The 24,618-nt window shown below is 44.1% G+C and overlaps 1 protein-coding gene across 6 annotated transcripts in view; it reads right to left on the bottom strand.

Moving 5' to 3' along the window:
• Window positions 1-24,618, bottom strand: part of COL6A3 (collagen type VI alpha 3 chain) — a 90,118-nt gene that overhangs the window by 4,099 nt on the left and 61,401 nt on the right. For all 6 annotated transcript variants that reach the window (XM_032277827.1, XM_032277828.1, XM_032277822.1 and 3 more), the window contains 16 exons: window positions 24,114-24,176; window positions 23,056-23,118; window positions 21,566-21,616; window positions 21,333-21,368; window positions 20,793-20,855; window positions 19,492-19,554; window positions 18,162-18,194; window positions 18,040-18,076; window positions 17,926-17,937; window positions 17,335-17,828; window positions 15,130-15,226; window positions 13,515-14,213; window positions 12,108-12,210; window positions 8,924-9,315; window positions 7,432-7,695; window positions 6,279-6,377 (listed from right to left, as the gene is read on the bottom strand). In XM_032277827.1, the coding sequence (XP_032133718.1) occupies window positions 6,279-6,377; window positions 7,432-7,695; window positions 8,924-9,315; window positions 12,108-12,210; window positions 13,515-14,213; window positions 15,130-15,226; window positions 17,335-17,828; window positions 17,926-17,937; window positions 18,040-18,076; window positions 18,162-18,194; window positions 19,492-19,554; window positions 20,793-20,855; window positions 21,333-21,368; window positions 21,566-21,616; window positions 23,056-23,118; window positions 24,114-24,176 (2,569 nt within the window). The remainder of the gene's footprint in view (window positions 1-6,278; window positions 6,378-7,431; window positions 7,696-8,923; window positions 9,316-12,107; window positions 12,211-13,514; window positions 14,214-15,129; window positions 15,227-17,334; window positions 17,829-17,925; window positions 17,938-18,039; window positions 18,077-18,161; window positions 18,195-19,491; window positions 19,555-20,792; window positions 20,856-21,332; window positions 21,369-21,565; window positions 21,617-23,055; window positions 23,119-24,113; window positions 24,177-24,618) is intronic.

Below are 24,618 nucleotides of genomic sequence, written 5' to 3'. Positions count from 1 at the left end.
ACACACACACACACAAATATATAGCTGGGTGTGATGGTAGGCTCCTGTAATCCCAGCTACTTGGGAGGCTGAGGCAGAAGAATAGCTTGAACCTGGGAGGCGGAGGTTGCAGTAAGCTGAGATTGCACCACCATACTCCAGCCCAGGTAACAGTGCGAGATTCTGTCTCAAAAATATATATATATATATTTAAGTCCTGGAGTATAAACAGAGATGGCTGGCCCTCGCTGAACTTAACCGGGACATTCTTTGGACACAATAGTGGTTCATCATTTCCCTCTCAAATGAGTTTGCCCCCCAGGCCTGACCTGTAGGAAGCTAGAGCCTTCTCCTTTTCTGAGAGGAGTGTTTGGCTGAGCCTTCCTTAATTTGCTCTTCCTAATTACTGAGAACCTAGTGAAACCCTAAAAGACAATAAGGACTGAAAATTATCCGCAAGCTTCCTGGCTTCCTAACCTAGAATAATAATGTAAGTTCCCTTGCAAAACAGAGAGGCGAAAGGCCGACTGACTCAGACCACTGTCTGCTGAGACTTCCTTACTACCGGTCACAGTGTTGGGTTAAAACTCCGTTCTGGGAATCCCACCTGTTCCCAGAAGCCACAGGCACCCACCTAGAACATCCTAACAACAACCATTCAAAAACAGTGGGGTGCAAGGCACCCTAAGCACCACGGTCTGTTTTTGTAATAAAGATATATGGGACTGAATGCATATATGTATGCATGCACTTACCCACATGCAGTAATAGCCATAGAAAAAAAATCAGAAGGCTATGCACTGGGTCACTCCTGGTTTTCAACAAAAGCCAGCAATGCTGTCACAATGAGAATTGTATACCGTATTTCTTTGTATATCCTGAATGCTTGACAACGCATCTCTATTAACTTTATCAGCAGCAAACAAACATGTGTATTCTTCAAAGCAGAAAACACGTTGAGTGGAAAATCCTGTCTTTTTCACAGTTTGATAGTCCCATAGTGTTTCAGTGCATTTTTAAAGGCATCAGCTTGGACATTTTCCAAACATACTGATTTCCGAATCACTGCGTAAGTCCTCCCTTGAGCAAACTGAAGGAAGGCAGGCTGGAGGTGTTTATGCTGCATTCAGCAACATGTTCCTCATCAGTTTAATGGTCCCCAAAACAAGAAAATTCAGTCACCTTCTCACTCGCCATTGTCATTATGGTATAAAGTGCTTACAAACCTTGGATGCTTCCTTGGATCCAAGTATGGATGCAGGTATGATTTGCTGGATTGAAAACACTTTCCACCGTCTACATTTTGAGCACTGGTCGGTTCAAAGGGTACCAAGGAAACGTACTAAATTACTAACTTTATTTATTTGTTTATTTATTTATTTACTTTGAGACGGAGTCTCACTCTGTCACCAGGCTAGAGTGCAGTGGCACCATCTCAGCTCACTGCAACCTCCGCCTCCCAGGGTCAAGTGATTCGCCTGCCTTAGCCTCCTGAGTAGCTGGGATTATAGACATATGCCACCACAGCTGGCTAATTTTTGTATTTTCAGTAGAGATGGGGTTTCACCATGTGGCCAGGCTGGCCTCAAACTCCTGACCTCAAATGATCCACCCACCTGGGCCTCCCAAAGTGCTGAGATTACAAGAGTGAGCCTCCACGCTTTATTTTTAAATGTAGCTGTGGTTAAATTTTGGACCCTTTACTCTTTCAGATCTTGACCAAGCCTTCTATTTTTTAAGACTTCAGGATAAAAAAGAACTCTTTGGGCTCAACATGATCCACACATGGTAACCAATCAGAAAATTTCCTCACACAGCGATGAACAACAGACAGCTTGGAAAGGACGATTTCCCAAATACCTGTAGCTATTTAACTTACTTCAGCCATGAGATTAGTTCATTCTTTAAATTATTATTAACATAAAGTCAGGTATTTCCCCTGAATATACCATTTTATGCTAATTGATGATATATATGCATACGGAATATGGACAACCAAATACTGTATTCCATCCAATCTAAGATATCTTAATTTTCTGATGCACCATTGTTTTATGTTCCACTAAGTCACACAAAATACTACCAATAAACCATGATATGTTGTCAATTCTAAGTCACATTTCAGTTTCAGAAGGGTCCCAATGGGAAAAAAAATGTGCATCTTAGAATCAATAAGTAAAATGTTAGTAAACATGAAATGATGGTTCCTTCAGAGCTACATAATTGGCCCAGTGATGTCTGCTCAGGCACAATGTGGTCAGTTCTACAGACTGCTAATTTCAAAAACAAACAATAAAGGATATTATTTTTTTTCTAGTTTCTGCATTAAAACTACTTTAACACATATGATTAAGCCAGTAATTTAGGATTCATTTCGTAATATTGCAAAAACTAAATTTTAAGTTAGAAAATCTAACTTGTTGTTTAGAAATTTCGGAGAGTCTTAGCTTTAGTAATAATAGGCATAGAAAATATCTATCCAAGGCTTCCTTAGCTAAAAATGAGAAGGGAGAAGAGGGAAGTGGTAACAAGAGACTAAAATCAGAATTAGCAACTACATAGCACTGTCTAAACCAGCAGCAGCAAAGCAGGTGGCAGAAAGACCCAGAACACCCATGCATTCAGGAGGCCGTGGTAATGAATGAAGGATCCATTGCTGCTAATTGCCATTTGTAGGCAGCAGATGTGTCACAGAAAAGTGGCTGGGGTGTAATACTTTTAGATGCTGAACAAAGCAAAAAGCGCTGTGAGATATTTGTGTGGGGGTTCATTTTGCTTATTTTAAGAAAATACAAATATTAACCATTTAAAATCAAATCACCTAATATTGCAAAGCTGGAATCCTGAATGGCCGCCAATGATGCCATAGGCATGTTAATGGAATCAAGGTCTGTTAACAGAATCAACCTTCATCTCAAAGGCGAAAGGCTCCCTGCCACACACTGAACAGGGCCAGACCTTGTAGGGACAAAGAATCCCCTAACCAGACTGCCCTCGCATTACATGCCTAACTCAAATTCCTGATAAACAAGCATCTATTCAGTGTGATCGTCAAAATGTGCAAACATTAAGAAACGCAAATGAAAACAAAGGGTAACCCTGGTGCTCTCCTCTTCCTCTGCCTTAGGTGCCCAGGACTGGGAACCTTCTCATTTCAGGGTGTTTTTGCCCACAGATTCCTTCACAGACTCAAACACAGGTCACCAGGTCCCCAGAATCCAACATGATAAACTATGAAAAATACAGGTTCTTAAGACAGCATCTTTTATTCACAAAAGTAAAAAAGGTAAAGAATAGTATCTACTAAACATGTTTCTAATTAATTGATGCTGCAGAAAGTAAAAGGAATTAGAATAGATACATGTAAATATAGAAAATGTATTTTAAAAACTCTGTTTTGCCTGGTCTAGAAAATCTATCTTTAGAGAAATAATGCAAAATAATGCATATTGTGATAACTGGAATTTGGATGCAAAACACACATGCAACTACTGAGTAAGCATGCGGTTACTATTTTTTTTAAGTTATTTAATAAAAAATGATGTATTCTAACTTCTTTTTCTATATCCAAAAATATATAAACCATTAAAAGATTTCCTCGTCACCCCAGGGAAAATGGTTAAAATGATAATTACCGGAGAAGGTGAGGGGGGAGGGAGAGAAGTTGATGGGGCAGGAAGGATAGGCATTCCTCTCCTACTTCTGGCTATCCATTTTTAATTTTAGACATTTTTAAGTAAATATTTCATTTATTAGTTTGGTGCAAAAGTAATTGCAGTTTCTGCCATTATTTTCTTTCTTTTTTTTTTTTTAATTTTACTTTAAGTTCTGGGGTACGTGTGTAAATAGGATTGTTACATAGGCATACACACGCCATGGCGGTTTGCTGCCTCCATCCCCCCGTCACCTACATTAGGTATTTCTCCTATGTTATCCCTCCACAATCTCCCACCCCCTGCTATCCCCCCCCGGCCCTCCACGCCTCAACAGACCCCAGTGTGTGATGTTCCCCTCCCTGTGTCCATGTGTTCTCATTGTTCAACACCCACTTATGAGTGAGAACATGTGGTGTTTGGTTTTCTGTTCTTGTGTCAGTTTGCTGAGAATGATGGTTTCCTGATTCATCCATGTCCCTGCAAAGAACATGAACTCATCCTTTTTATGGCTTTGTAGTATTCCATGGTGTATATGTGCCACATTTTCTTTATCCAGTCTATCTTTGATGGGCATTTGGGTTGGTTCCAAGTCTTTGCTATTGTGAACAGTACCGCAATGAACATACGTGTGCGTATGTCTTTATAATAAGTTGATTAATAATCCTTTGGATATATTCTCAATAATGGGATTGCTGGGTCAAATGGTAATTCTATTTCTAGATCCTTGAGGAATCGCCACACTGTCTTCCACCATGGTTGAACTAATTTGCACTCCCACCAACAGTGTAAAAGCGTTCATTCCTGTTTCTCCACATCCTCTCTATCATCGGTCGTCTCCAGATTTTTTAACGATTGCCATTCTAACTGGCGTGAGATGTGTTTCAGTAGCAAAATCACAATTATTTTCCCACCAACCTATAATTCAAAAAGAGTTCTCAAAAACAGCATGTATGTGTGTAAGCCAACATATAGTCATCAGGCCAAGGTATATTAAGTGGCCTGTTTTGTTACTATGAAGTAATTAAGTTTAAGAGATCAGAGATCAATTATGTAAGGCCTTGTTCTTTTTTTAAAAAAGTAATTTATGTCTTCACTCTAGACAGGAAAACACACATATGCACGTGTACACACATACATACACAGACACGCACATGTGAAATGGTGAGGGGACATTCACATCCTGGGTCGGAGGGTTTTGCCCCAATTAGTATGAAGGAGAAAGAAACACAAGCTCCAATTTCAAAAACTCTCTTCTCTTTATCACATGTAGACAGGCGGTCTCAGTGTTAAAGGTCTGGCTCAAAAGCACCTTCTTAATTCTGAACCTCACAACTCAATATAAAAAAAAGAAAAGAAAAATAGAAAAGCCCAGCCAGAACCTTGCTTAAAGATTTTGTTGTTTATATTAACTAGGCACTGCTGTTTATATAATCTTGTCCTTTCTGGACCACACATAAGAGAATCAAAAACATCCCCAAATCTTGCTGTCTAGTTTGCACCAAGTCATTTTCTCTCAATGAAGCACTAAATTGGCTAAAAAGTTTATATTTCTCACACTGTTTTCAGGGTAAAGTTAGCCAATGAGTGAGAAATGACATACACAGATTTCAATGACTTTGAAGTTGGAGTTGAGTCTGTCCTGACCCACACCTTTGGGGGAAGTCTGTGTTCTTTGTGGCTTCTCTTTGAGCTCAAGCACCATGGTAGGGCCTTCTAACAGGCTCACTCAACAAATGCCTTTAAAAATCAGTTGCAGAAATAAGCATTGTGAGAAGGAATGCTTTTCTCCTCGTGGTAGCAGACGATGCACCAAAATATGATGAATTATCCCCTAGTCAGGTCTGTAAAACAGTATTATATCTAAATTCCCATGGAATTTCCATTTTTTATGTTATCATCATCATTCTTTGCTGAACCCTCTTAAGCAAGGCCTGTCAACTACTTTGACAATCAGTTTCTCATGGATGAAGAAGCCAAGTCCACATTCTGCTGAATGAGAGATTCCAGGTCTCTCGGAGTTTCACTGCCCAAGAACAAAAGCAAGTAACAGCTGTCAGTTCCTGAATCACACCTAATCAGTCACTAACTTAACACAGGCCCTGCACACACGCCGGGGCTCAAGCACATGAGAGAGGGGTATCACAGACTAGGCCAGGCTGTGTGCTTAGGGCATTAGGACCAGAACATTCCATGAGTCAGCTCCAAACTCATGCATCTCATGGATTCCAGCCAGATTTGCCTTGTGTTCTTCTAAGCTGTTTTGTATTCAATTAAATCACTGAGTTAATGAAGCCCCAATCTTTGCAGCATCACAGACCACAAATCAACTCAAGTCCCAGCATGAGGCACAGGAGAAATGACTAACGGATATGTGAACCCTAGAAATAGCTTCAAAAGCACCTACCGTGAAAGCTTCCCTGAGCCTGGTCACAGGTAAGGTAAGACTCCATTTACACCTGGGATTATGCAGAATAAGATGATGGGCAGCTCAAAGCTGGCGTGGACACTTCCCCACAGAAGTCATGCCTGGGCTAAGATTTACAGTCCAGGAAGGTGAACTGGAATCAAGTCTTCCAAAGCTTTAACTTTTTGGATGGGTATTTTCTTAGTGCCATTAAGGGACCTAATATTTTCACAACTCACCTGTTTCAGTGAGAGCCAACGGTTCTGTGCTCACCATTAGATTGATGGTTGAACTAGAAGCTGACCTTGCTGGCTGTGGAGGTGAGGGCTGAGATTTCACTGTAAAAGAAAAATACATGCAACTTGTAGGTAAATCAGAAACCAGAGGGCTTGGGAATCCTTAGTGACTGATACAAGGTTGCCTGCTGTGATTAATTCTTATATGGGGGAGCAGGGATTGAAAGACAGAGATCCAAGATACCTCTGCATCCATGGCTTGTGCTGTGGGGTACAAGTTGGATCCATGTACTAAAAAACAAATGGAGGAGATCCCTGAACTTCTGAGCAAATCCTCTCACCTCCCACACAGCCTGTTCTGCTGCCGTCCAGGAAAATAGAGCCCTAGGGTTGGCTGGGTCTTTGGACTTATATCTCTATGGGCCTAATCGATGGCACTGGTGGGAATTCCCTTTTCTCAAGCTGGTTCCTTGATCTGAATCGAGTTGGCCTGAAGAAAAGAGGAGCCTTCCCCTCCACATTCCTGGAGCAGTGGGGGTCAAGAAGAACCGGATGGGGGAATCCAGAAGAATTTAGACCAATGAGAGAGGGGATCGTGAATAATTAAGAAAAGCTGGGAGAGTACTCAAGTGCAGGCCTCAGTGAAATGGGGGACCCCTGGGGACAACAGCTGCTGAGGACAAAGCCCAACTCTGGTGAGATCAGGCCAGGGAGACTCAGCTGCGGACATCCTCCACCCCTGGGGTGGTGAGACTTCCGCGACACCTCCATTACTCCCTAAGGGGCCAGTGACTGGCTCGTGTTTCCTGAACATTAAAACCTGGACAGGGTGGTGGGCAGCAGAGAGCTCCTGCCAAGAGACATGGCCACGTTTCCCGGGTGTGATGTTGGAAAGGGCTGTGCTCAGGCCACATGGATCTGGTTTCCTGCATAAAGTAGCCCAGGACCCAGAGGGCAGGGCCGCATCCCACATGGAATTCCATTTTCCATTCTGCCTTTTATAAAGTCAAGGTGCCACCAAAGCACCCAGGCTGGGCTATTCTTTTTCCCGTAGTTTGTAGTTATTTCACAATAGATTCAATAAGTGTCTCCTTTGTGTCCTAATTGATATTCCACACAGAAATCAGGTACTGACTTGTACTGATCACATACTTACTTGTACTGAAACTTCCATGGTAGGTGGCTCTGACCTGTGACTTCAGGTAGCAGACCACGGCCACGTGGTACGTCTGCCCAGGGAGCAGGCCTCCGATGACGCGGTCCGTGATGGAGAGGTTCTGCTTCAGAACCAGGGACTGATCATGGGCTGAGGTGACGGTGAGGTCATAAAAGTAAGGACTGTAGGGGTCAGGCCTCTCCCAGTGGAGTTTGGCGCTGTTCTCTGTGATGTCAAACACCTGGACTTCTTGGGACACCTTAACTGGAAGATAGATCAGAGTGCAAAGGTAAAAAATAAAATCCTCCACGACTGTGAGCAAGAGACGATATCTGGAAGGGATGTGCTAACAGACAAACTGACTTGAAATTTAGGTGAGGCAGGGAAGTCATTTCTTGTTCAAGCCCCCAAAAATACTGCTTTTACAATCTATCAGCACACGTAAAATGTGAAATTCACAATAATGAAAAATCTCATTATTCATCAACTACCTTTTTTTCTATTAAAAATCTCCACTGTTAAGAAGATACTTTGAAAATGCAAGTACACTAATCATAAGTTGTGTTTGCTACAAAATGAGCCCCACAATTTAAAATATATTAAGTCATAAAATGTTAGGGTATGACATGAAATTCTTTTAAAGGAATTCTGCTTTCCCTCTTTCATACTGCTCCTAAAGTGAAGATAATTTCCATTTTATCATGAGCCTTCCTATACAGCTTGTGACACTCTGTGGTGTCTTTCAGTAAATGATAAATAACATACTCTTGGTCTCATTAAACCCACCTGCCTTTTGTATCTAATTCGGTCTGAAATATATTAGGCTGGTGCAGAGTAATTGAGGGGTTTGCCATTACTTTCCACATTTTTCTCATGGTCATTATAAGCATAATTTCAGTCTTGGGGGAATGGCTGATGTTCCAGGCTCTGACTTTTCAGGCTGCTAGACTGAACACCCAATATTGCCATAGCACAGAGCTTAGGGCCACTTCTCTGTGGGTATAAGGCAGGGGCAAAGTTTGCATTCACAAAGGGGTCCCCCAGACGTTTTCAAGTCATATTCTAAGGTAGGCAAGTCCAGCTCCAGACTAATTGGTGCCTAAGAACCAACTGCAGCCTTTTTCTTTCTGTTTCTCTCACTCCTTAAGTAAGGGCTAAAACCCTATTTTGACATAAAATCTTTTCTCTTTAGTTTAAGACAACTCAATTTCCAGGTTAGGTGAGCAGTGCCCCCATTGACATTCCAGGGAAAATGAGAGCTTCCCATCCCTACCCCAAGTCAGGATTGAGGGCACAGGATGGGGAGTGGGAGAAAGGTGACGACAGAGGCTGGAATCCCTAACCAACACCTCTTAAAATACATCATCTAGATGTACAAGCCCAGATCAAGGACTGTATTCTGAGTGCTTTACATGCAGGCTTTGAGGATCACGCCCTGGGAGCAGTCAATGAGGATGTCACAAGATGGCAGCCCTAGAAAGCGCTTTCTTACCCACGGGTTTAGTGGTGGCTGGCTTGGTGGCAGCTGGTTTGGCTGCCTGTGGCCTAGAGGCCTCGGGCTTGGTGGCCACTGGTTTTGCCACAGCAGCAGGGGGTCTTGCAGCTGCTGGCTTCGCTGCCACTGCTGGCTTCACCACCACTGGGGGTCTGACGGTGGCTGCCTTTGTGGCCACAGGTTTGGCAGCCACAGGTTTTGCAGGGGCTGGTTTCGCAGGGGCTGGCTTTGCATCAGCTGGCTTCACAGATGTCTGATTTACAATAGTTACAGGCTTTGTTGTGGTGGTCACTGGCTTTGTTGTGGTCGCCGGCTTCGTTGTGGTCACTGGCTTCGTTGTGGTCACTGGGTTGGATGTAGGACTTGAAGTAACATTATTCGGAATGTTTCTGTTAAGACAAATAAAGTATTACCTCTACTTTTGCCTGCTATCTAAAATAAACAAAGAAATAACCCCGTGAGCTACATGAGATTTGCTGTTTTAGCATAATGCATGCAATAGTTTTTATAGATTATGTATAGTAGTGCATATATTAAATTCCTTCTCTTAAGGATTTGTGCCCCCTCGAAAAAGATACGTAACAGTATACTGAAAAATAGAATCACTAAAAATGAAGCTTATATTGTTCTACAAAACATCTTTCAATTTATAAAATAAAGGCAGAGAAAAAATAAGAGACAATAGTAAATACTATCCAACAACATTCTCATTATAGCAATTAACCAGCCAAAACAAACACCAAAAATTAAATGAAATCAGTAATTAGCTACTTTTATTATAATAAAGTATCCACTCAATCAAATACTATGTTGAGTTGGAAAATTATAAAGTTAGCAAGTATTACATTGCTCCCAGGGTTTATTATTGGGAGTATATATATTTTTTGTCTTAATTTTTGTGTATGTGTATTTTCCTTGACAGTTTCTTGATCTATTACCAATCCCTAGAGAGAAGAGCAACCTAATCAAACAGACGCAATGACATGGACCCACACTTCGTAGCTTTCTCAATCTTAGATGAAAATGTATTATTTTATAGTCATATCTTCCTATATGTCCTAGGAAGTATTAATATATTTTCAAGCTGATAGCATAAGATTTCAAATACTAGGTTACTTCATTCATTCTATTTTCCTAAAGATAAGAAGGTTGAGCCAATTTTAGGGAATGTTCCAGAGAAATAATAAGAATCATTAAAGCCTAGAAAAATAGAGGCTATGAAGCTAAATGAAGCATCCAGTGCCATGATAAGGGTCCCAGTTGCCTTAGCAATGATATTCATTCTTACTATGCTGAGATTCTTTTTTTTTTTTTTTTTTTTTTTTTTTTTAAGGTGGAGTCTCGCTTTGTTGCCCGGACTGGAGTACAGTGGTGTGATCTCAGTTCACGGCAACCTCTGCCTCCCCGGTTCAAGAAATTCTCCTGCCTCAGCCTTCTGAGTAGCTGGGACTACAGGTGACCACCACCATGTCCGGCTAATTTTTGTATTTTTAGTAGAGACAGGTTTCACCATGTTGGCCAGGATGCTCTCAATCTCTTGACCACGTGATCCACCCGCCTCAGCCTTCCAAAGTGCTGGGATTACAGGCATGAGCCACTGTGTCCAGCACATGCTGAGATTTAAAGCCACTCCTTCTGAGGATAAAGAGAAGAGCTGAAGGACTTGAGTGGTGATAGAGAGAAAGGTCTGCAGTAGGAAGAGATGGGCTCTTTCCCCATTCTGAAAGTCAGCCAGTCAGCCAGTAGTAAGCCAGATAGCCATTTTCCGAGGATCATTTGAATTCACATCTCATCTGTATACAAAGTTCAGAATCAATCTGCACCTCCCTCCAAAGCATGGCACACTGTGACATTCTCTTGAGAAGCACACATTCCTGACACACTACAGGAGCCCAGTTCTGCAGCTGAATCACCCCAGCTAGCCCTCTGTCACATGGCCCCACTGCCCTCTTTGCTCCTAGGGTTGGCACCCAAGATGGAGCAGGGCATGAGCCATAGCACACAAGCCAGGCAGCAGCATCAGCACGGGTGCCACAGTCCTACTCATTTCCATCCCTCTGCTCTGTCTTCAAGCAGAATATGCACATGGCTTCCTATTACTACCATCATTACTTGTTATTACAGCATTAATCATTTTAAGAAGATGTGGAGTCCATTTTTTGATGTAACCAATCCTTCTTTTATGTAATCATTTCACACCAGCTACGGTAGCTTGTTTGGACATATGGTCCCAATTATCTACCTTCCCTGTGCCCATGCCCTTTACAATGTAATGTGGCAAGTCCTTCCATCAAGCCTAGTTTTCCACCCTTAAATCTAGGTTAGCCTTTGGGCATGCTTTGGCCAGTAGAATGTGGCAGATCTAACAGTGTGCCTGTTCTAACCTAGGTCACAGGAGGCTTTACACACTTCTGTCTTCCCTCAGGGAGCCCTGCCAGGTCACCTTGTGAACAAACCCAGGCTAGCCTGCTGAGGATGAGAGACCACATGGAGCAGAGATGAGCTAGCTCAGCTGAGACCATTCTACACCAGCAGCTCTATAGCTGACAAGCAGCTGACCACAGACATTTAAGGGAGCCAAGTAGAAAACAGAAGAACCACCCAGTTGAGCCCAGACAAAAATTGCTAACCCACAGAATTGCAAATTAAATCAGTGGTTGTTGGCCAGGCACAGTGGCTCATGCCTATAATCCCAGCACTTTGGGAGGCTGAGGCAGGCAGATCATTTGAGGTCGGGAGTTTGAGACCAGCCTGGACAACATGGTGAAACCCCATCTCTACTGAGAAAAAAATACAAAAATTAGCCAGGCAAGGTGGCGTGCACCTGTAGTCCCAGCTACTCAGGAGGCGGAGGCACGAGACTTGCTTGAACCCAGGAGGCAGAGGTTGCAGTGAGCCAACATTGCACATCTGCACTCCAGCCTGGGCAACACAGCAAGACTCCATCTCTAAATTAAATAAATAAATAAATAAGTGGTTGCTGTTTTAAGCCACTCAGTTTTGTGGCTTGCTACTCGGCAACAGCTAACTGATAAAACAGATTACATGACCCACATTACCTTTTGGAAGTCACATTTTCTGAATTTCAGTGTCCTCATCCCATAAAGTTAGGAGTTGGCTGGAGGACCTGTGCATTCCCTGCAGCACCACAGTTTTTAAGAGAATAATTATAATCACTTACACTTGTTTGTGACCATACTTCACAAGATTCTTTTTTGGTTGGTCCCCTTGAAACCAATCACACTGTTTCTTGCTATCTGGGGACAAGTAAAAAGCATTTTCACCTAAAGAAAAAGAGAGAAAACAATTGAACTGCATGCTAATAACATGAAAATTAAAATTAAACTGTCAACAAGTTAAATGAATCGCATAACATTTATTTCACCCATAATTACTGTTGAACTAATTGTATCAGACAAACCATGTCCAATGATTTTAAACATTAAGTATGATGGCATTTGAGCCGTAAAACATGGTAAGCCAATATGTTCTATTTGGCAATATTTGGGTGATTAAGTTAAAGATACATTTATTCAATGTGAGAAAGAAGACAGGGATAGAAGAAAAATCTAGTGAAGAGTTTAACAACTTCTAGAGTCTTGAACATCAGATTATAATCCAACTGCTCTTCATATTTTCTCAGTGCTTTGTTGAACAAAGCTTTTGTTTTTCATATTTGGATGACAGAAATGGTGGCCCGTGGGTGAACCTGCTGGTTTCCCTTTGCTTCACATTTTTCCCTGAACTTTTGGGGGCCAGACCTTCACAAACGTGAATATTGTTTTCATAGACCTCAACTTTCCCTTAAATAATAAACTTTCCATATATACATGTTTATTTATACTTTACAAATCGCCCTCATTTGTGCCAAACCTTGCCTATACTGACACTGGGCTGCCCACTATATGCAGGTTCTCAAGGGGCAGTGTAGGGGACCACAGACCCACAGACAAATGATCAACAGGCCAGGTAATAGATGCCCTAAGTAGGGTGTCCAGATTAACCATGAGCAGGCCTTGGGAGCGGGAGCCACCACGGTGAGCAGAAGCCATTGGAAATGAGCTTTGACGATAAATATGGGTTTTCTGCTAAAGTATGGTGGAGAGCATTCCAGGGCGGGAAAGCCACATGAGCAAAAGCCCAGTGGTCTCCAAGCATGGGGCTGGTGGCTAAGCTCACATCAAAGCAACTCTTTCTAGAACCTTTCCCTGGTGCCCCCAACAGAAATAACTTCCCTTGCAACATGCCAGCATGTTATATCATGCATAACAAATGTGTATTTGATCCATTTGCCCACCCACTTGTGAACTGTTAAGGACACCAAGAGTGCCTGATGGAGAGGTAATGCTCAGTCAAACGTGGTGGAATAGATGAATCGATGAGAACAAGGATTCTGTCTGCGTGTTCCCTGCTGAATCTGGCTCCTAAAAGCATTTCCAGCATATGGCAGGTGTCGATACATGTTTGTTAAATGAATGAACCTGTTCATGTCAACACATTGGTTGTCTTTTCCATGACTGTTCCCCTACTCCTCCTGGTCCAAGCATAAAGCCAGGCCAAGGAACACACTGTGCAACGCAGGACTTACTGCTGATGAAGGATGGCAACAGCCTCCCAAAGCGCATCAAAGGCTCCTCGCTCAGCTCGGTGGACTTGTCCACTAACTTGAAGAAGACATCGTTTGGCTCACTGGCGAAGGTGTATACCTCCTTGACATTCACCTTCCTGCCAATGCCCAGAACCACAAAGAAGTAGCCCTGGCATTTGGCCTGCAAGATGACTTTCTGGGCCTCCTCCAGCTGCTGCTCCTGCACCTCGCCCGTCAGCATCAGGACCACGATTTTCAGGTCGCGCGGGTTTGGGGCACTTTTGAAAACGTTCTCTATGGTGTACTCAATGGCACTGCCCAAGGCCCTGGTTCCCTGCAGCTGTGTCATTCCCCTGCTGAGGAAGTCCAGCAGCTTCTCCTTGGAGCCATAGTCAGTCAGGGAGAATTCCACCTTCACAGGTGGCACGCTGGCATCGCCCACGGACTCATAGGGCGCGTGCTGCACAACGGCCACTCTGGTAAAGTGCTGGGAGGCCTTGGGGTCTGGGCTTATGTCCAGTTGTCTGATCAGGTACGCTATGTACTTCTTCATCTCACTGAACTGGAACAGGCTGGTGGTCTCCGCACTGTCTAAGATGAAAGCCATGTCGATGTCCACATCGCTCCCCGCCGCTCTCCTGTCCCTGAAGGAAGGCCTCCAACTGCCAAATCCACAGGTTGGGTCGATGTTGCAGATGTCTAGAAAGAAGCATGGCAGCCCATTTATTCTGTGACACCCACAGCGGGATATGCCGCTCATCAATCTGCTGGGAGACTTGGGTGATTAAAACGGTCATAGAAGATCAAAACCAATTTACATCTTGCTGCCTTGATTACCGCCAGATTTCAGTTTCCATCACCTAATACTTAGTAGATGAAACAATTCAGTAACCTAAAACCTTTGTAGTATACCATGGTACTGACATTTTTAAAAGAAAACAAAAATTATCTTACTTCTTTGCCACTCATTAAAGAAATATGTGGTAGATGTCACTAGAGCCAAATATTTTCATTCTAGGATCTAACATCAAAAGTTAAGCAGAACCCACCTCCTCCTTTGTTATCTATAAAATGAATTATCCCCCATCAAAGAGAAGCTCTGTTTTGGGAGGTCCTCTTTTTTTTTTTTTTTTTTTTTTTGACACAGAGTCTCACTCTGTCAGCCAGGCTGGAGTGCAGTGGTATGATCAAGATCAAGAGAGCCAAGCTGACTGCAACTTCCACCTCCCAGTTTAAAGCAATTCTCCTGCCTCAGGCTCCCAATTAGCTGGGACTACAGGTGAAAGCCACCATGCCCAGCTAATTTTTGCATTTTTAGTAGAGAGGGGATTTCACCATGTTGGCCAGGATGGTCTCAATCTCTTGACCCTGCGATTCACCCTGCTCAGCCTCCCAATGTGCTGGGATTATGGGCGTGAGCCACCACGCCTGACCGAGGTCCACTCTAATATAGAAACTGCTACAGCAGTATTTACAATGGCAAATAGGAGCTTTGTGAATCAACTGGACTCAAGCTCTTTTTACAGATCATAATTATTCCCTCAGACACTCTTCTGTGGATATTAGGTTTTGCAATTGCAGCTGAACAGATTTTCCTGTTAGAGAAACAGCTTACCCAAGCAAACATGGCATGTGAGGACATTCTTCAGGAAGTCTGTGAGGTCTCTCCTTGCAGGCAGGACAAGCGCATGGCCCACTGCTGTGTTATTGATCTGGTTTAAACAAAAGAACAATTTTGATAGGGGCTTACATGATCAGTAATATCTGAAAATACGGCAGAGGAGTAAATCAAAGCCACATCAGTAAAATAGACTAACTTCCCAATAGGGCAGTATTGAGAATATCTTCTCATTTGGAGGTGGGGTTAGGCTCTGAGTGTAATAGAAAAACATAGGTTTTATTCAATGGGGTAAGCTGGAGTTCATATCCTGTTCAAAGTGGGTTCAGTTTTTCTCAGCTATAAAATGGTGGGGGGTAACAATACTTTCCTAATGGTGTCATTTGGAGGGTTAAATTAGATGATAAATGTTAGCACCTGGTGTATTCTCCAGTAAATAGTAGGAACTTAATCTTACCATTATGTTTAGCAACAACATGGGAGCACCATCCCTTCCCCACCCTCTCAGGCGTAGTAAAAGCAAGTAACAAATCACTCCCAGTGGGTGCAAAGAGTCCTGTCTATCACAGCACCTGGCACGTGATTAGCAGTTACTCATTTAACAAATAGCTAGTTTGAATGAAGGACTGGGTGAATAATTAATGAATGAATAATTTTTTTGATCTTGCTGAAACCATGCTAAGAAACTCATGTGGTTCTGGGTCCCTCAGCTCACACAAGGACAGATTTATGTGAACAAACCCCACACACGAGAGCACACAGCCAGTAGCCCAACTTCAACACTGGATTCCCAAGCCCAGCATTCTGTGCTCGAATCACCCTGTGTTCAGCAGAATGAGCACTGAGAAGCGGCAGTGAAGACCCAATATCTTTTGCTGACACAGGCTGTGGTAAAAGCATAGACTATTCAATGTGGAAGGAAAGACATTAGCAATCATCTTGCCCCAGCCTCATCTTACAGGTGACAAATCTGAGACCCAGGGAAGCTAAGTGGCATGCACGTTACCTTAAATGTGCGGGGAGGTGGAACCAGGCCAAGGCCTCCTGACTCCTGGCTGGACTCCTTCCTACCCATCACCCATCTCTCTTGAACAGTACCACCAAAAATGCACCAAATAAATATTAATTTTTTTGGTGTCGGCCAGGCACGGTGGCCCACACCTATAATCCCAGCACTTTGGGAGGCCAAGATGGGCGGATCACGAGGTTAAGAGTTCAAGACCAGCCTAACCAACATGGTGAAACCCCATCTCTACTAAAAAAAAATAATAATACAAAAAATTAGCCAGGCATAGTGGCAGGCACCTGTAATCCCAGCTACTCAGGAGGCTGAGGCAAGAGTATCACTTGAACCCAGGAGGCAGAGGCTGCAGTGAGCCGAGATCATGCCATTGTACTCCAGACTGGTTAACAGAATGAGACTCCATCACAAAAAAAGAAAAAAATACCAATTAAACCCGTTATTTAATCAGATTACAAGTGACACTTGGCCCCTCTGTGGGATGACCCTTGGGGCCTGGCTGAAGAAAGCTTTGCACAGTGATGTAGATTGTGGATGCTCAGTCTGCATGGTTTTGGGGATTTCACTAAGAGACTACAGACCTCCAGGGCCACCCTGGATATTCACCTTCAGGGCTGATTGGGACAGAGTGGAATGGGTGTCATCAGTACATGGGTTTCAGAGTCTAATGGACTAGGGTCCCAGCCTCTCATGAGCACCTCACTACCAGCAGGGTCTTCTTATCCATGAGGTGAGACTGATGATACAAACCGCACCAGCTGGTGATGGGAAGCAAATGCCCAGTACACAGTAAGACACAGCTCAGAGTGGGCACGTGGGGCCATCTTGGAAGGAGCCAGGACTGATCCAAATGTCCAGGTCCTCACAAATAAAGCAAACAAGTCACACCACCTTATTAGTAGACAGGGAGTGTCACGGACACTAGCACTAACTGGCAGGAGCTGTCAACGTGTGAGGAAGGACCTGGGGGCAGTTCTACAGGCATGTGGGCATCCCTGCAGTGCTGCAGCCCCAGGGCTGTCCCGGCGATCTCACAATAGAAGTTCTCAGGTGGATGGCCCCATTGGGGGCCTTTTAGAAGCTATGGGGCATAAAGCCACCCAGGAGCATGGACATGTTTGAGAACCTTCTCAGAGCCCCAGAAGAAAGGAAGAAGCCAACAGCACCCACAGAGCACAGACCTGCAAAGCGTTGATGAGCTGCCGGTCCTCCTGGCTCGTAAGGAACAAGGGGGTGATCCCCGCATCTGAGAGCTTGAGCACAGCCTCTCCAAGCTGTGGGGATGCTCTTGTAGGCCTGTTGCTGAAGAAAACAGCCACTTTCCTCATTAGGAATCCATTCCTCACACGCTTAAATGTGTTTCTGGCCACGAATGACATGGCCGTCTCCAGGCTCTGCTGTTTGGATGTCAGAGCCACCTGCAGGTTCTTAATCTTGTCCAGGAGAACCGACTTCTTCTTGGAGTCAGCAAACCGGATCTCCGTGGTCACCTCGTTGTTGTAGGTGACCACGGCCACCCGCGCCCCCCGTGGGCAGTTGCTCTCAGCAATGGTCAGGTCATTCACGATACTCAAGACCACATCCCGCATCCTGCTGAACGTGTCTTGGGTGACCCCCTCAGAGGTGTCTAAAGCAAAGGCTAGTTCTGTCGGGAAGACAGGACACTCCAGGGGTCCTGCGGAAAGTGGAGGGTGGAAGGTTAAAGATAAGCCATACTTACTACAAAAGGGAGGCTTCCTTTCCTCAGGAGAAAGTCACCAAAATCAACTTACCATAGCAGCAAGCTAGAAAGGAAGCAAAGAGAAGAAAAGGTGAGAGATCACTCTACCATGAGAAAATTTCTAATGTGAAAATATACGTTGTCAGACAGAAAATCATGTACTTACGACATTTATCTTTGATGCTTTGGATGAGGGCGCATTGCTTTAAAAGAAAATAAAAGAATATGTAAAGAGAGCAAATCAAAGGCTCACGAGGCAATGAGTCATTCTGGACACATGTAACTTACATCGATGGAGTCGCCTCTATTGCCCTTGGGACCCTGTAAAACCAAGGAACGAACAGCTGAGAGCCACAGCAGATGTGGAATTCAAAAAAAAAGAAAAAAAGAAAAAAAAAACAGTCTTTGGCGCCCAAAAACACGCAGAGCAAGACAAAGGGGCTCCTGGATAACCTTGATTGTTTACAGCCCCTCCCTACACACCTGACTTTATCCCTTGCAAGGTAAGAGGGAAGATTCTTAGGGCAAATGTGTTTCCCTGGGAGGTCATTTGACTTTTGAAATAGTCTCACGCCCTGAAACCAGGAAGCTCACCACCAATCCATGTAAAGCACACATGTGAGCTTGGGTCTAGATTTTCCTTCTCTTGAGAAAAGAGCTCCCTTTCACACACCTCCTTGGCATACCACCCCTGCCAAAGGGGCAGTGAGGGGTCATTGAGCTGTCCTGGTCCCCTCCATGTCTAACGCATCTCAGCTGAATTCTACCCCGAGGAGCTCCAGGGACTGACTCGAGGCAGCCCTCAGCGTCCCATCCCTAAACCTCACTACTCTGACAGCCCAGCAGGTATCTCGCGGGCCATTAGGTGTCTTTCCAGGGGGCTATTTCTGCCTGCTTGGTCTGTAGGAATGGGCTTAACATGCTCCCCCCAACACTTTATTCATTTAAAGACAGCAATCGGACCCACCTGACCAGCCTTCTTTTCCCTAATCCAACCAAACTAAGCCCTGGACCTTTCCTTCTAGGAATGATTTTCCAACTCCTGAATTATCTTTTCCATTTTTTTTTTTTTTTACTTATCAATTTCAATATTAAAGGTCAATATAGGGAGAAGTTCAAATAAGGAAACAAAGGTATTAGCAATAAAGAGGTTTGGAAGGTCTGTGGGAGGATGCCCTCCTGGCTCCTGATGGCGGCATAACTAGTAGACTTTACCCTCCAGATTTCATGGACCAAGGGAAGCATCGCCAACCAAGACCTAGCATAATTGTACAGCTTCTACAAGATGCAAGCAAAAGGTATTTAGATTTTCCCTCTTTGGTTTCTCCTCTATACAAACCTCAAAAGCACCTATCCCAGGAAACTGTAAAGGCAAATTACAATACTCCCTAGATGACAGAATATATACAGTGAAAGCTATATTTAAAGTTTCTTGTTATTCTAAAACGCAAAATCTCTTTGCTGCATCATGATGTGAGAAAGGAAGTGGTTTGACAACCAAGCAAATGCAAGCACAGCACACTCTCTGGTGAGCAAAGGAGATGCTGGGAAGTTTCCAGGGACTGCGTGTAAAGCACCCAGCTCCAGGTGGCTGCATCAGAACTGGATAAATACTTACAGCTGGTCCTGGGTAGCCCGGGTCTCCCTTCTGTCCAACTATCCCTGGAGGTCCTGAATTTCCCTAGAGGGAACAGAACTAACATTGTTCAATTGTGTCAGAAAGTGGAAACTTTAAGGCTCCTATAGTTTGAAGGGTGGTAAAAGTGACCTAACTCAAGGGACTCCACCACCATGAGAAACCTCACTTTAAGGGAGTTAAAATTGTCTCTTAAATTCAAATTTAGGGACAAGCAACCTCAACAAAGCCAATGAGAGCCCCCCATCAACTACGGAGGGATTATGTTCTTTGCCAGGCTGAGGTAAGACAGATGCTTTCCCAAGAACCATTAATAGGATTACTACGGACCCCCAGGAGAATAGGTAACGGACAATGAATGAGATAATTTGTTCAGTGTAATCAACGAATGTTTAAAGTTCTTTTGGGTATTAAATGATCTAGTTTGACTGTCTTCAGTGATCAAATTAACAGGATAATTATGATTCTTTTCTAACTATATTTCAAGCCAAAAATAACTGTTAGCAACATTTACTAAGATCTAGGCCATGATTTGCTAATTGAGGACTCTGCCATTTTAGGAGGGTGAGTAAACATCCATTGAAAAGAGTAATCTGGCCAAGTGTGGTGTCTCGTGCCTGTAATCCCAGCACTTTGGGAGGCAGAGGTGGGTGGATCGCTTGATCCCAAGAGATAGAGGTTACAGTGAGCCAAGATGGCGCCACTGCACTCCAGCCTGGGTGACAGAGCGAGATCTTGGCAATAGAGTGAGACCTTGTCTCTCTCTCTCTGTCTCTGTCACACACACACGCACACACACACACACACGAATAAAACGAACAGAGCTATCAGGGCCAAAAGCAGCTTAAGGAAGAGGAGTCTCAGAACCAGTAAGCTGAGCCCATGGCCTTGGCCTGGCTTGCTTGCAAGCCCAGAGCCTTCGGAAGCAGTTTCCATGCCTCATTCACTCCCACTGCCTGGCTGTCTCAGTGGATATGGCCCAAAGTGATGGCACAGATTTCCCAGTCACCCATAATGAGACTTGAGAGAGTAGGTGGGTGCTGTGCCTGGAATGAGCTGGGCTGGCGACCCTGGAGGGGAGTTGCAGGAGGACAGCCATGGACCACAGCCATGGCGGCGCCCTGAGGACATTGGTCTGGGGTTCAGATTCCCTTCCTTCCACCCTGTACTATCCCTGGCAGGGTGCAATTGAAGAAGGATAATTGTCAAAGGCCTTAGCAGTGAATCACACTGCAATATACATTCTCATTCCCCACCTGCAGCCAAGGCCCAGGCAAACTTACCCTTCGGCCTCTGATGCCTTTGGGTCCTGGTGCTCCATCTAGCCCAGGCTGGCCGGGGTTACCCTGGGAAGAAAGCCATGAAGTGGCACAGTAAGGTCTGGAACAGAATATCTCACTGAGGGTCCCTGGGGTGGGACCTCCAGGGAACGTGTGAGCCACATTTTCAAGGGCAGCCAAGTGGTTAGCTTTGATTCACTTTGCCAGTGGTTTGCTAGTATATTTGTGGTATTTACAGATAAATCTTCATTTACTTAATTGGTCATGATGCTATCATATAGGTTATAGCATTTCACAGCTTACAGAGTACTTTGATTGCAGTGTGCTATTAAAATCTCATAAGCATCAGGAAAAGTAAGTACTGTCACCTCCACTTGACAGATGAGAGAGTGCTTTAGGGAAGGACAGGTCTTTCTTAGGGTAGCCCAGTTAACTGAGTGGCTGACCCAAGACTAACGCCAAGATAATCTGATTCTCAGTCCATGGACATAACAGAGTAATCCCAAAATCATGATGATGCTTCACTGGCCAAGGATTATTTACCTTTGGTCCTGGGTATCCAGGGAATCCCCTTTCTCCCTATAAAAGATAAATCATTATTTAAATACTTGGTTATAATTTAAATTCATCTAAAATAAATTGACCTTGAAAGAAGGAAACGTCTGCAGAGTCATCAAAACAGTCACTCAAACACAAAAACAATTTTTAAAGAAATAATTCTTTTAAAATGCAACACATCAGAAGTTGTCCTTGGAGAATCCTTGGCAGATACGTACTTTTTTGCCCCTGCGTCCTTCGCTGCCAACTCTGTCTCTCCCATCATCTCCCTAAGAGTAGGAAAGAGATGTTACTGCCAGTCGCCATGTCTGTCACACCATAACCACCGTCTCTGCCCTGCTGCTGCCCTGAGAAGTGGATCCTTGGGCTCCTGATGTGTTTCCAGACTAAGGTGCAGGAGTAGGAACACTTGCTCCAGTCCCATCCAAGTGTGAACAAGACCATTCCTGCAGGCGGTGGGCTCAAAGGACTCCCATAGCAAAATGGTGCTGGCAGACTCACATAGAACGGGCTGCTGGTAGCTTTCTGTAAAGATTCTGTTTGGATGTAGAATATAAGACTCATCAACCCCTGGAATCTTAGAATTGACAGGAATTCTTGATGAATCATCAAGATCCCTCAATTCTATGCATCCGTGAGTCTTTGATTCTACTTCAAAACAAGAACACTGAACTCCATCTCTCAGGGCCAGGTCATATTCCCCCTCCCCATACCCCTTCACGTCTTTCCAAGCCATCACCCCTAGGCTCCCTCCTTTCCAACACCTCCCCCAGCATGCCCAGATCTGTTCCTGTTGCTCTCTCATGTGTAGCATTCAGAACTGGGCATCATTAATTATTCCAAAAGAATCAGAAGAACTATGTGAATTATTCATTACTACCTCTAAAATATGTAGGAGCTTGCCACTTAGTTAATTTACAGTTTTAAACAGATATCAACAACTAGATTCCTGCTGGCCCAAAGTAATGGAGACAGAATCAGGAAAAGATTTCCTTCAATAGTTTGAATAGACTTGAAAGTCCCTGTGCTTCTGAGACTAACAGTAATACAAACAGATTTGTTATTAAACTTTAGTTACTTGAATAGAAAAAAATGCAAGAAAGAAAAATATTTTAAAACTTGAGATTAAGTGTTTAGGTGTCATGACTCATTTTGGAAAAAAATCACAATGGAATGTAGATTTCTTTATTCTTTTGTAATGTAGAAATATACATTACAAAATTATTGTTGGTGAGTTGTTGGGATGTTTTTAAATAGCATTCAAAAAATGAGTTACTGAGGTAATAATTTCTATTCCTAAGATGTCTCACTCAAAAGAAATTGTTTCAATCTGGATTGAGGCCTAATCAAATCCAATTCCATTTTAACTCAAAAGACATTTAATTCTTTGCAGAAAAGCTTCATCTAGTTATGCTGCAAAGCATTTGAAGGTGGTTTAAGCTTCATTAGCCTCTACATTCCCTTGTATCAGGAAAAACACAGAGGAAAACAATGTCTCTACCCGCTGCCCACCCCACCTCTCTACCCCTGCCAATAAAATTTGTTAAATTAATTTGCTGTGGATAAGCTGCAAGTTTCACTATTTGCAGCTGTATCCCCAATAATACAAGAAGCAAGGCTTATCTCTATTTGGAACCCTCTCCTGGCTTCCTGCACCTTCCAGCAAAGAGCTGGCAACAGCCTGGCCCCAAGTGTGCTGTGACCTTACCGTCTCCCCACGAGGGCCACGGGTCCCGATTCCTCCTTTTGGTCCTGGCTCTCCGGGCTCACCCTAGACATGAGAAACACAACTGAGACCCTGTGGCCTGAGGCCGGCTTATGCTGGGATGCCAAGCCCTGCTTTTGCTCTAGATAAGCGGGCTGCAACCTGCTGACTTTACCTTTGAGATTTTAGTAAAATTATTTCCTAAATTGCAACATTCATGTGCAATTTAGAAATGTATTTGAGTGCAGTCACTCAAATACAAAAACAATTTTTAAAGAAATAATTCTTTTAAAATACAACACATGAAAAGTTGTCCTTGGAGCCTGGAAAAGAATCCAGGAAGGTTTGTTTTCGTCCTTTCCACCAGCGTGGCATGGGGGCCAGGCTGATGAGAAGAGAGAGTAACAGCTGGGAGAAGGGGGCATTGAGTCCGGCGTAAAACCCAACACCACCCTCCAGGCAGACCGCCATGGATTCACAGGAACTCATTTCATTGACAGAAAACATGCAGTCTTTTCAGATTGGTTATGACAAATTTTAATTTATCTCAAAGCTGAGAGAAAGGAGGTTCTCGGGCAGCTTCACAGAGCAGACTTGCTGTTATCAGAACAGTCAGGGTCAGGTCTCTCGGATGATCTAAATGTGATTAGCTGAGCTGCTGTACATGCACTGCCCATGTTTAAAGACTGCTTGTTCCATATTATACTGTAGCTGTGCCATGCACTGCCCGGCTGCTGATGGCTTAGAGTAGGCTGCCCTATTGGCACAAAGCAAGCAAAGGAGGAGCAGATAACCCACCAATTGATGGAGGGCTGTGGCCAGGAGAAAGCCAGCCCTCTGAGCGGGGGTGGTTGGTGGCAGAGATGGTAGTGGCGATTATGGTGGCGATTGTTGGGGGACAATGATCCCACTGGCCAAGCCAGTGATCAACAGGGGGGGCTGGAGTGGGAACCAGCAGTACTGAAGAGGAGGGACAGACAGACAGGCAAAAGAGGGAGAGAAGGTGTGCGCGCCTGGCTGGCCCCTGTCCTCAGGAAAGCGCTACCTTTCTCAAGACCTACCTTTCTTCCCAAGGGACCCGCTCTGCCACGTTCTCCAGGAGCACCGGCGGCACCTCCGCTTCCCTGGAGCAGAAGGGGACGCATGTGTCAGTCAAATGGTCAACCATGCAAGCAAAGTTGTCTCTGAAACCTGACTCACCCCTGCATGGAGGTCAGAGCCCCCGAGGGGCATGGGGCCTGTCCCGCCTGCAAATCCCAAGCACTCAGCTCTCAGCACAGGGCTACAGACTCAAATATAAACATGCACAAAAATGGCATGTGCAAATTTGAGATACGAGTATTACCTCTCAGTGCCAGTTTTCACAAAGTAATGCATGTTGCAGTTGTTAATGTACCTATCCTAGGTTCCTGACTGGATGACAAGCTCCCAGATTTTATGTGGCTGTGTTCTGTGTCCCTTTTCACACCCTCACAATGAGCACCTGGTACATATGGGTGTGTTAAAGCCTGTTCGGTAAATGGGTAAACTGATGAATCAAATTAACTCTCAGAATGTGGTGCAGTC

Source organism: Sapajus apella, unplaced genomic scaffold (assembly GCF_009761245.1).
Source record: "Sapajus apella isolate SASKATOON/1434 unplaced genomic scaffold, GSC_monkey_1.0 scaffold10, whole genome shotgun sequence".
In the NCBI taxonomy this organism is placed as follows: Eukaryota; Metazoa; Chordata; class Mammalia; order Primates; family Cebidae; genus Sapajus; species Sapajus apella.
The sequence above is the reverse complement of the archived record's forward strand: the minus strand, read 5'-3'. Positions and strand labels throughout refer to the sequence as shown.